We start from the raw sequence: 12,705 nt of genomic DNA, 5'->3' as shown, positions 1-12,705 counted from the left end.
ACTGAGATTGTTGTAGAAACGTAATTCATAGTTTTAACATCCATTGTTGTCCTAGTAAGCAAGCATCGGTGTTGACCCATCTGCCAACTACACTAAGATGCTTATTATAAAATCATCTAAACGCTCACACTTGGACCCTAGTACAGAAATTCAAATGAAATCACCCGTGTTAAGTCATGCTGTAGGCATTGAGTACCCACAGAGCAGGTGTGTACCTCAAGGCCATAATATGAACGCATTGTTTTTTGCAGTTCACAAACGTCTTATCCACAAATAAAACCAACAAGATCTGCCAACATCATCCGTGTTCATTGATGCTTGCTCACTATCAGGGCCTTGGTTATTCAGAGTGTGTGCTCTGACCAAACATCTGTTGTGCACCCGCCACCTTAGCCAAAGTAACTTATGCCCACACATTTTGTGGGGCCAGTATATCTTTCAGCAAGATTCACACCATATACTACAACAAGGCTACTTAGATCTTTGTCAGCAAACCTCCTCAAACCGCCAGGTTTCAAACTTAAAACACGGGGAGGGAAATCTGTAGTCGTGTTGGGTGCAAAGGCTTGTAATCTAAGGCCAAATAAATTGAAATCTATAGAAACTGAAATGCAGTTTAGGAAGGCCCTAAAGACCTGGATCTTTGGAGCATCAGATCAATTCTGTCAAGCCCTTATCTAGGTCGCTATACTTCACTGTTAAGCTTGTCTCTATCCGTATAGCGCCAGGAGGCTACTTTCGGAGTTACAGTTTGCCCTTTGTAAATTTTTCCGATGCCATAAGGGACTTTTATAATTTTGATCCCTTATGGCTTTCATTAGTTTCCGAATGTTTTCATATTCAACTCCTGAGCAGCTGAATTTATGCAACTAGTCTGCTGTAGGTTGGTTTACGTATCTTAAGCAGTTCTGTATATTTTTATAAATCAGTTGGTCACTGTATTGTTGGGGGCGGGGGTTGGTCCTATTGCTCAGTGTCATCTTAGAGGTACACAAGTCAACCTTTTATTATGCAATTCTGGTGTCAACCTTTTATTATGCAATTATGGTTGTATGGCAAGCAATTTCTTACATAAGTGTACTCATACTTGCTTTGAGGCAGAGTTATAGTCTATCACTTGAAGAGAAATCTGAATCCAAAACTCTAACCCCCAGCCGAGTCTCAGTTGCAGGATTAAAAATATTTCCGGGTTTACTAAAGTGTGAAATTGGACTTGTAAATAGTGTACTTTAATTTGTCTCTTTAGGATCAAGCTGCCCGAGACATGAAGCGACTAGAGGAGAAGGACAAGGAGATCAAAAACTCCAAGTAAGCTTTCTTTCTGCTATCTTGAATGCTAGAAACCTATTAAGGGTGCCAATCCGCTTTATTTATAGTTTAACTTCAGTATACAGTGGCGATTAGTGTTTTCAGCTGGGCTAACTGGGATGTTTTCTGAAACTCTGAATGCGAGGTTCATTGCCACCAGGGTAATATGCCACTGGAACCAAGCTATACCTGGCTGATAAAGAGGACCTGATCTGGTGGTTCTGGTTGGATTGTTCCCAATGGAACTGGGTCTAGACTGATTTGCATCTGAGGGCTGAGGCCAAACTGAGGTGGGGATTGTGTGCAAAACTATAATGGACTGGAATGCACCTAGAATAATTATTAGTGGCTGAGATTAGTTCAAATACTGCATCCATCACTTTTCTTGTATATTTCATTGTGACGTCCTAAGTGGGATGGGCATACCCACACGTGGGTGCGTGACTGGAAAAAGCTAATAATTAAAGCTCTCCATCCATCATCTTTTTGTATCCATCGGGGTAATGTGTCCTTTAAGCACACCCTCTTGGGATGCCTTATTTTCTTTTATTTTTCCATTATAATAATAGCTCAATAAAAACAGTCCTTGAATCATCACAAGACCGCATTTGCAAAGGTCATTTTGCAAGACCAACTATTCGTAGTGCTTTTTTAAGCGTCTCCAAGTTTATATCTCCTAACCCTTTTCTTCCTCTCTTTGTAGTTTCACAGTTGTTTTCCTTTGTGGGACATGCTGATAGCACTCCTCGCCACTGCATTCTTGCAACGTGAACACAAGTAGCTACCATCTATCTTTTTGGTAGTGTATTACAATAAAAAATGGGAGAGTTCGTATTGGCACAAGTTTGAGGTGTGAGCGGCTAGGCATTGTTACGGCTGAAGCCATGTCACAGAAAATGTGTGTTGGGTGGAGGTAAAAAGTTGTTTTGAAGACACCAGAAATAAAAGGAAGTTTGTCTCCCCACTTTGCAGAGTATACAGACACCACACCATAGCCTCTGTTGGCTCTGGTGGGGGGAGGGATTGCGAAATATTAGCTCTTTGGGGTAAGGTGGCACTTTACCGCAGGAGATGGGAAAACAAGGGTTATATTCTTGTGCAACACACAAAACAATGACCAACTTTCTGTAATAGCCAGTAGGTCTGCCACAGCTGCAGTCCTTCCTCTATAGAAGTTGATTGAGTCAGCTGAAAGAGTTCCAGTACTGCCTCTACCTCAGGCAAATTAAAGGCCTTTTCTGGGAATGTCTGTTATGTTAAATTCTCTTCTGCATAGAGACTGAAAAGAAAGATCATTGATCTATGATCAGAATAATGAAACATCCAAGCAGTGGATGTGCTGTAATTGTTGCAGTTGTGGTAGCCTCAGTGGCTATTTATGAATTCTTCCATTGTTTTGTGTATTGTTTAACCCCTGTGAAATGTGTTAGCATTGATTGCTTAACCGTCACCTTAACACCTTGTTCGCTCTTCTACTGCTCGTTTGAACAAATTGTGTTTGTGGGCCATACCTCTCCAGTAGTTCTACTTTGGTAGTGCCCTAGTATTCTTTTATTTTACTTGCTCATACTTATTTGTAAAGCACCAATTTATCACCCAGATAGCTGCCTGTTGACCATGCTTGCAGTTTGCCGCAGTTGCACAGGTAACCAAGCCCAAATGGACTTGCTCGACAGAATAGGAAAATAAATATGTTTTAACCAATTAGCAGTAAAAGCCGATTGCTGAAATCAAACATTTTTAAAAGAAGCAGAGCAGGAATCCTTAAAGATATTCACAACAGCTGTTCATATGCTGCTGAGCCAGAGCAGGAATCAGAAAATGATGAACTTTTAAGGAGACTTGTAAGCAGAAAGATTATGATCTGATGATCACTGACCCAAGACCAGGTGTAGAGAATCATTATGCTAGACAGTGGGTGAAAGCTAAATTGGTTTCTGTATGAAGAATCTTGTTTTACTCAATCTTGATTAGTAACGGCACAGTTAAGCTACGGTGTAATCTGAATTTTTAACGAAATTAGTTAACGAAATTAGTTACAAAATGAATATTTTATAAGACAAGGCACACACTAGGGAAAACGTATGTGGTAAAAACAGTCACCTATGGAATGAATCAGGCCCAAAATATTGTAAGGTTACTAGATTGTTTAAAACGCAGTTTGAGCTGAATCATCACATTAAACTTAGCTACTTTGAGTACAGAGATAGTGTTAAATAACAGTGAGTCAATTTGAAGACGCAGGCTTCAGCATTGGGTTACCTGACACTTGGTGGGAAATAAAGAACAAAGACGATTCAATGTTGTCTGTTCTCCGGCTTAGAGTGGTTTAATGATGAGCATAGCTCTAGTAAAGTATTACAAAATTGAGTGCGTCTGCTTTAGGCTGGAATGTACCTGGATACTGGAGGCTTGAAGACTCTGGCTAAAGGCTATATGCTGTGTGGGAATCGACTACTTAGTGATGCTTGCTCTTGAAACTGCAGCTCAATTCCGTTTTCTTGTTTGTTTCTCTATAGCTCTAAATAGAGGGTCTTTTGGAAGATCTTTTTGAGCTTTTTGACAAGCTTCCATACAATAATAATTCGATGACGCAATGAGATCCTATATCTTAGACAATCATAACTCGTGGAAAGTGACTAGAATAAGAGCTACATATATGTATCCATCTGTGCTTCTTCCCCTTTAAACATTAAGTACTGTATAGTAGGGTCCCCGATAATCATTTGTTGAATATCTATATTGAGACTATTTCCCTTTATTACTGCGCGTTGTTGTAGGATAGATAGTCTTTTAATCATTGGGCAGGCAATTCACAGTTCTTTAGCTAGAATGGTCTTGCTTTTAACACCTTGTATTTTTGTTTTTTTGTGTGCAACCTCTGTATTAATATATAGCTTTTCCTAGGCTCTACACCAGTCCATAGTGCATGAGCATTCTGAATATTTTGATATTTCTGGGCATACCCATTTCTTGGCTATATCCCATTTGTGCACAGTGAAGCCCAGGTTCCCCAGTTATTTCTGGTATCCATTGAAATCAGACTCCTCCCATATTCCCAGTAGTATGGTTGATGCTGCGATTTCTATTAATTGGTCTACCTCGCTTCCCACAATCTGCCTATCTTCCATCTTTATTCTTTTATTTAGCTCTCTTTTGTGATAGATTTTGTGGTCTATCTTGAGTTGTACCATTTTGGAGGTAGGTTTTATTGACCAGTCCATAGGAAACACAAGGGCCCCTTTCGACTTGTCCTCTTATAATGCCTCCATGTTGCTCACCTATTTTTCGAGAGGTTAGTCTCTATAATGGATGTTAGAAAAATTGCTTTTTTGCAATGACTTTCCAGTATCCTTCTCAGAAGCGAGTCTTCCATATTTTCTTTGTGTGCTTCTGTTTTTGTGAACAGTGCATACTTGGAGATATTTGAAGGTCTGCAAATTATGCATATCACATCTGTCCTGTGTGTAAATAGAATGTTCCCATTGGCATCCCACACCTCAGTGTTTGAATCCCTTAAGGGTAGCCACCTCCCCTAACTGGTACCTACTGATAAAGGTGTCTTGGAAGAGAATCTTTTTATCAGCCGATTTCCTTCTTGAGCCTGTGCCATATTTTCATTACTGAGGCGGTTTTCATTACTGAGGCGGTTAGAAAGGAAAAATGCATAGCACTGCATCCCCAAAGGGCACGTGCAAGTACTCTCCATTACTCAAAGTTTATCCGTCCATTCTAAAAGGTTTGTCTGGATGGTGTTTACCCAGTTATTTCATAATATTTTTTGATATTCGGGTTTACGATTTCTCCTTTATACACAATCCTCTGCATTGTCCTCAATGCTGTTCTTCGGGTGCCACCTGCACACAGTAGCGTTATAATAATTCAGTCAATTTTCTAACAAAAACACTAGGAAAATCATATAATGTGTTTTCTAATATCTGTATGAATCCGTAAGCAGTGATTCTTCCTGCTCTCAGGTTTTTCTAAGCCCGACTGCTCTTTAAAAAATACTGCTCTTTAAAAAAAATTAAAAAAAATAAAATTATTTTTATTGAAAATTGGTTGCAAAGTGGATACAGTTAACACCCATTTGATACAGTACATGTTCACAGATTCTAATTTTCCACATAGCAAGAACAACATTTGTTGTAATATCCCCACAGTCATCAGTAGCTTATCTAGTATTTCTCTACCCCCCCATTACCCCCCTTACAAGGAAGGGCCATCGAGCGGCATACGTATCATTCCCCTGCCTTTGTTTTATTCCCCCAGATCTTGGACCACTTTTTTGGACAGCCTCTTCCTTCATTGACCTACCTTTCCACCTGCATTCATCTGTCCATGTCCGCGTTCCAGTCCCGAAACCTAGCCCCAGCCACCCCTTCCATGTCCTCGCAATGTTACGTTTAGCAACCATACACCCTATGGCGACCCAGGTTCTTTCTCTTGCTGTGAGGTCTGTTTTTCCCAGACATTGAGGAGGCACCATCTGGGCGAGGCCCTTCCATCCTTCCCACACAATATCAACATTCTTAATGTTATATTATCCAAGTGTTTCCGGTTAATTGGGCAGTCCCACCATTGATGTATAAAAGTTTCCACCTGACCACAATTCCTAGGGCACAGTGGTGAGCTGGAGGTGCCCATTTTAACTAGTGTTGTACTCGTATAGAATGCTCTGTGTAAGATCTTTAATTGTATTAAACTGAATTGAGAGCATACAGCCACCTCCTGGGGGGACGCCAGCGCCTCCTGCCACTCCTCGTCAATCATGACCCCTATATCACTCATTTAGCCCGTATTTTCCCCAAGTTATCTGGCGAATTGTTTAATATCTTCCTATATGTTAGTGATATTGCTTTCTCCTTTAAATAATCATCAATAGTCCATGGTCTAGAGGGGAGGAGGCCAAGAGTGCAGTTTCCCTTTGCAATACACTGTGTACCTGAAGGCACCAAAACGTTTCTCCAGCGTCGAGTTCATAGTCCCTTTGAAGGTCACTAAAGGATATAATCTTCCCTCTCAGCCATAAGTCTCCAACCCTGGAGAGACCAATAAGGTCCCATTTATCGAACCCGGGTTGTTTTGCTAATAGACCCATGTGCACCGAATCCCAGAGTGGAGTAGCCATTAACTTATCCTTCCATCCCAGAGCTGATGATGCAGTGTGCCATAGCTTGATTGTTGTTGTTGTTGATGTTGGTGTGTGTCATGGTGCACTCTTTTCCCCTCCGTAGCTCGCTCTTTGATAATTCCCAGATGACAGGTTGTGTCTGCCATCCTATGAGCTGGTTCTACTTGTGGCCAATATACCCAGTGATTTGTTACGGCGAGTTGAGCTGCCCAATAGTAACATTGGGTTGGTGGGAGGGTGAATTCTCCAGCTAACCATCTTTTCTTAAGTTTAGCCATGCTATATGAGGCATACCATTGTCCCAAAGGAGTGTACATATCTCTGATTCTATCGCTTGAAAATATTTTTATGGAACAAGATATGAGTTATTAAGTAAGATATAGACAAAACAAGGGAGTGCCATCATTTTGTATTGTGAGGCTTTACGGAGTAATGTGAGGGGAAGTGTCTTCCAATGTTGCACGTCTTCTTGTAGTCGACGTACGGGGGGCAGCTAATTTGTGCTTGTAAAAGACTGCCAGGTTTGTGGTAACATAGATTCCTAAATATCGAAACCCTTCAGTTACTCTTCGGGGAGGTTGGTGCCGGGACCGCAAAGGACATATATGAGCGACTTATCCCAGTTAATAGTATATCCTGAGTATTTTTGAAAAAGGGTGAATATATGCAGTACTCTATGCATAGAGGAGTATGGGTTAGCTAAAGCCAGACAGCTACTTGGGTTTTCAGGACAAGATCCACCAACAGGTAGGTTTCACCCACCAGGCATGCTCTTCTCATGAAAGTGGATTCAAAGGGGCCCCAGATTTCAGTTATGAAACTAACTTTACCAGTTCTGGAGACAGACCAGTGCAAGAGGTGGTGGAGTTCCTCACATGAGGACAGATTAAGGATTTCTGTTTAGAGAAGTAAATACTGAGTGATGGAACAAGCTGAAAGGGCGCAGGTTAGTTAATTAAAATGCATTGACTTTCTTGACTCTGAAAAGCAGAAACAAATGTATCTTCTTAAACGAATGCATATGTAAAATTGCAACTTGATACCGGGGTGAAAAAGCAGATATAAAAAAATTTAGTAACCATATTCTAATGGGGTTTTGTCACCTATATAGTTAAAAATTGTATTGCAAGTTGGAAGCTGGTACTGATCACTATTGGATAAACTCCATATGACTCCAGGCTTCTAAAACCCAAGACACCTTGACTATTTTTACAGTTAAATGTTGACATTTTGTTATCATGTGATGTTGTTGCCATCAAAGTTCTTACCATGTAAATGTTTTATTAAACTTGTTTGACAATCCCAGTCCGCTCTCCCAAACTTGTGCCACTGTGTAAGTTAATTTGTAATTTTAGTTCTCCAGTCTGGGATCTTCTATTATGTTCCATGCTTGGTTAGGATGTCAAGAATGCATTTTAGTAGGTATGTTACTGTGTCCTTTAATTTTTTGTAAGCTTTATGGATATATGGTTTATAAAAACCTACCTGTGAAAGCCATCTGTTTACCACCTTTTTATCCAGGGGAGTTTTGCCCCCTGGGCCGCCGTTCATCTATTAGTTGTAGGGTCTAATTTCTAATGCAACTATGATTTAGCATCCTCTTTCTTCAGCGGTGGTTGTGTTGTATTTTCATAGAATCTTTCTACAACAATTCTGTTAACTTTTTAGTGATGTGATGTTGGTTGTGCCCCATTGTTGGAAGTCGTTTATGATCTGTTGGGGTTTTTACACTTGTAGGATGGATTCATAGAACTGTCATCTAACTAAATTGGCTTTCTTTCTCTTTAGTAGAGGGCAGGGCAAGTGAGGATGTTTATTTCAGTTAAGCTTCATTGAGGTGATTATCATTCAACAAAGAAAAGCAGGAAAGGTTGACAACATTCCATTTAATTTATACATGCCTGTCTGATTCTTCTCAAGTCAAGCAGTAGCTTGTGTGTACTTTTTTTTAGAACGTTTTAGCCATTGGACTTCAATTTCACTGGATTCTTTGATTTTTAAGTCTGGTGTTAGCTGAGACAAGCTCATTTTTCTAAACGTATATGCATCATATGCTTCTCGAAGCTTTCAGCCATCCCTTTTCATCCTTTAGTGTGTTTGTGTTCTTCACATTTTTCTTCCACATCCTTCACGGGGCAATTGGTCAGCCAATTACAACGTCCCTGTGAGTGATGGCATTCTGCTCTTTCACTGGGAGCACGTCCATGCACAAAATAGTTCCCTTAATACAGGAGGCTGCTAAGGCAGTGGTTGCTTTGTGAGGCCAAATAATATTTTTTACCTAGTTGGGTCCCTGCTATCAGTTTCCATTGTGTTTCTGGTAGTATTTCACAGTCTACAAACTGTTTAACCCCTGTTTCAATAAGTGCTTGTCTCATTGGTACATTCAGTTCCTTTTCCTCTAGACTTAAATGAGGTCATATTTCCTAGCACAAAAAGATAGAAAAAAAACACGCTTGGGCCCATAATCGGTGCCTACTAGATTCTGTGCTAACTTCTGTTTGGGACCACCAAACATATTACTCCAAGGTATCAAATTTAACGTCATATTAAACCAGACTCCTTGCTGAGATCAGATTTAAGATCACTTATTAGAAGGGTGACTTTAAAAAGTCACCACTTTGTTGGCCAAACCTTTGTCAGCCTTTCCTGATTATCTGCCACAGTTTTCACCCTGGGCAACATGCTGCCACCCTGCTAGGAAGTGTGAAGAGCTTCAATAACAAGGAACAACAAGAACTGCTTAAGGAAGGAGGTGTGACTTCCTCCAGCAAGATGGATACCGGGAAGTGGCAACAGGTGGCTGAGGTTCAAAGAGGCTACCACCTCAGTGAACTTTTTAGCCATTGGACTTCAAATTCACTGGATTCTGTGATTTGTTTAGGTCTGGCGTTAGCTAAGATGTTTTGTTTTTCTAAAATAATTTGCGTCATATAGTTCTAGTAGCTTTCAGCCATCCCTCTTCATCCATTGGTGTTTTGTCATTCACAATTTTCTTATTGCGTTCAGTATGGGGCAATTGGCAAGCCAACTACAGCCATTGGCTAATGCCACTGAGTTATAGCATTCTGCTCTTCCACTAGAGGAGCACATCCGTAGTTCCCTTATGTCTGGGGCTTCTAAGGCAACGTTTGCTTTTCAGGGCCCCAAAAATAGTTTTAACCTACTTGGGTTCCTGCTATCAATTTCAGTTTTGTTTTTGGGGATATTTTTCAGTTTTTCAAACAGTTGGTAGCCTTTCATGTTTATCTGCAACAGTTGTCACCCGAGACAAAATGCTGCCACTCTGCTAGGTAATGTGAAGCGCTCCCAAAACAGGGAACAAAGAACTGTTGAAGGAAGAAGGTGTGACCTCCCGCAGGATGGCTACTGGGCAGTGGCCGCAGATAGGCTACCGCCTCAGTGAAGCAAATGACGATCACAACTTTGCCTGTCCTCTCCTTTGTGCAGGCAGACAGGTTGGCATTTCCTCCTTCGGGGGAAAACCGGTTGCAGAAGCGGTTCTATCAGAGGAGTAGTTCATTATGCGGCACTCCCGACGGGTGTGCCCATGGCTCCTCACAGGTTAAGGAAGCTTGTGCTATCTTGGTTTAGGGTAGCAAAGGGGTCTCCTGGGATCTTTTTGAGGTTGATTCCCCCAGGAAGTGACATGAAGCGAGATGGATAGCTTTGTTGGAACTATTGTCTCCATAGACTAGCGAGTCCTCCACTCCCACAATTAATAAGACAAAATAAATGTGGCACCTCAGAGCCACAGGCTTTATTTAGATCACAGTTTGACTGAAAAGAAGACAGAAAAAGGACTGCTGTGCTTCTCCCTGGACCAAGCAAATACAGGTTACGGCGCCACACCAAAGACTGGACTGTATCTGCTGAATCAAGGACTGAGCCTGCGGTGCCCACTGATGGAAAAACTTGCCACGTCTGCCTGGACAGAAGGAGTGACTCCAAGAGTTAGTCAAAATCAGCTTTATTCTGTGCAAAAGGAAAAAACACCATAAAAGCATACTAATACATGAATAATAAAGCATTCCTACATTACATAATAGTTAAATTATAAGGAATAACAATTTATGAATCTTCAGGCCAAGCAGTAGCAGGGTTAAGCAGAATGCTAGCACATGTAAATGTTACACATGAGATGCATAATCTACAAATTACCGTTAAAAGTAAACATAGAGGATCGGAGTTGGATCGAATTTTACGCATTGAGCTGTTCAGAGACATAGCATCCAAAAATAAAGTGCTAATGCATATAAGTGCCAAAAGATACATAAAGTGCAAGCTGCCACAAGTTATACGATAAAGTGCTGGTGCTTATAAGTGCATAAAGGTACATAAAGTGCACAATGCCACATTAAAAACATAAACTAGAGATATTCCCTCTGATCGGCCCAGGCTTAGCTCCTCCCTTTTTTTGCTTAGGTTTTGATTTAGCCTTAGTTGTAATCTTAGTTATCTGCTTCTCCACTGGGCTATTAGCAATTCGTCCTGGTTGTTTCATTTTTTTCGCAGGGGGGATATCAGAGATGTATCATCTATTAGTTCTGATATTTCCAAAGATGAGGTTAGGACACATGGGTTAGAAGATTTATGGATGTTTGCATTATTAGATTCATTTACTACGAGTGTCTCTATCTCTTTGCCCCTACCTCTCATATTACTCTCAGGTACTAAGGGTTCCGTTCCACCTTCTAATGCAGTCTCCTTTAAAGCAGCATCAAGTGCTGTTTTAGTTGCTGCGAATTGCTCCTCTACATGAATAATTTCGTTGTTAATAAGGCCCACAGCATTTTTTTAATATTTCTTAATTGGAGCATCCTTCGTGGGCTTCTACACCCCCCCCCCCCGCCCCCCTCTCTCTTGTGGTACTTTCCTTTTGCCTATATTTGGTCAATATTAATTAAGACTAAAACGGTGTGGGTTTATCTTACCATGAGTTCTCAGTCTCTGCACTTCCATGGGGGTGGCCCTGCACTGCCTCGACCGGCTGCGGACGGGCCCTCCCTTAGCCCGGGAATGCGCGCGTCCCGCACTGTGGGAGCCCGCGGCCGCATAAGTATACCGGCTGATGCACAGAAAGCGCGGTAGCGCCTCCTGGCGTGAAGACTGCTGGGTGTTGTGGTCTCGTCCCCCTTGCGCAGGTAAAGTGTGCTGTGCTTCGTGCCCAAAAAGAAAGTCTCTCACAAACTGCTAGAGGCTCCCGCCCTGCGGGAGCCCGCGTCTGCTTAAGTGCGCCGGCTGACTCACAGAAAGTGCGCTGGCGCCTCCTGGCGCGAACGCTGCTGGGTGTTGTGGTCTGGTCCCCCTTGCGCAGGTAAAGTGCGCTGTGCTCTCCGTAGGGTGTAACAACACCGAAGGGCTCCTGCCCTGGTAAAGTGCGCTCTGCTTTGTTCCCAAAAAGAAAGGCTTTCACAAACTGCTAGAGGCTTGACTCCTTGTTGCAGCTACAGGGCCACAAAAGCTGAAGGAAGCCTGCACTTGTGAGGGCCACGCTGCCTTGGATCACCTGCCCACCGCTGTACACCGGAAATGCCTGCTGAGGGACTAGGTTCTGACCTGCCTAGATGCCCCCAAGTCCAGGAGGACCCTTGGTACTAGTCTGAGTGGACCCTGGTCCTCGTGCAAGGAAGAGACACTATCTATGGACAACTTCTGAAGACCGCTGTAACCAGAGTACAGTGCCAATTGGACTTCACTGGGACATCATGGAAGATTATGTCTAAGGCCGGAGAGGGTCCTTGAAGTTCGTGGATCCCCGGGGTGGCTCATGCGCAGCTCCATCTTGAGTATCTTGCATCTCCAGCATCAGGGCCACTTCTTGGCTGGAATTGCAATCCTCCTAAAATCTTCTGTGTGCACTTTGAGACTGCTGGACCAGACTGGTAACTGTCTCCCTGAACCTAACAGGTCCCTGTGACTGGCTCCCAACCAACCCATTGTGGCTAGTCTGAGAGAATTGGTAATCCTGTTAGCCTGATGGTTTTGTTGGAATGTAATAGAATTTACTTAACTTGTTCCCTGCAATAGATTTGTTTTTTTTATGGGTGGAGATTGCGACATTAGTAAATGGTGAGATCTCGCAACCACACCACATAATAATCAATAATCCTATACTAGTGAGTGGTTTGGGCCTACTGTATTGACTTTTTGGCTGTCTACCTTTGGTGCCCCGGCTCTTACTACCCTTTCAGTCTTATGGCAAGTCCATTTTTATTCCTGCATGTTTCTTTTGTGCCCCTCCCCTCCTCCCCCCAGCCCTC

At 42.2% G+C, this 12,705-nt stretch overlaps 1 protein-coding gene across 4 annotated transcripts in view; it reads left to right on the top strand.

Annotated features, from left to right (window-relative positions):
• Nucleotides 1-12,705, top strand: part of DDX42 (DEAD-box helicase 42) — a 465,634-nt gene that overhangs the window by 102,316 nt on the left and 350,613 nt on the right. For all 4 annotated transcript variants that reach the window (XM_078645044.1, XM_078645045.1, XM_078645047.1 and 1 more), the window contains one exon: nt 1,247-1,308. In XM_078645044.1, the coding sequence (XP_078501170.1) occupies nt 1,247-1,308 (62 nt within the window). The remainder of the gene's footprint in view (nt 1-1,246; nt 1,309-12,705) is intronic.

Source organism: Lissotriton helveticus, chromosome 5_1, assembly GCF_964261635.1.
Source record: "Lissotriton helveticus chromosome 5_1, aLisHel1.1, whole genome shotgun sequence".
In the NCBI taxonomy this organism is placed as follows: Eukaryota; Metazoa; Chordata; class Amphibia; order Caudata; family Salamandridae; genus Lissotriton; species Lissotriton helveticus.
The sequence above is the reverse complement of the archived record's forward strand: the minus strand, read 5'-3'. Positions and strand labels throughout refer to the sequence as shown.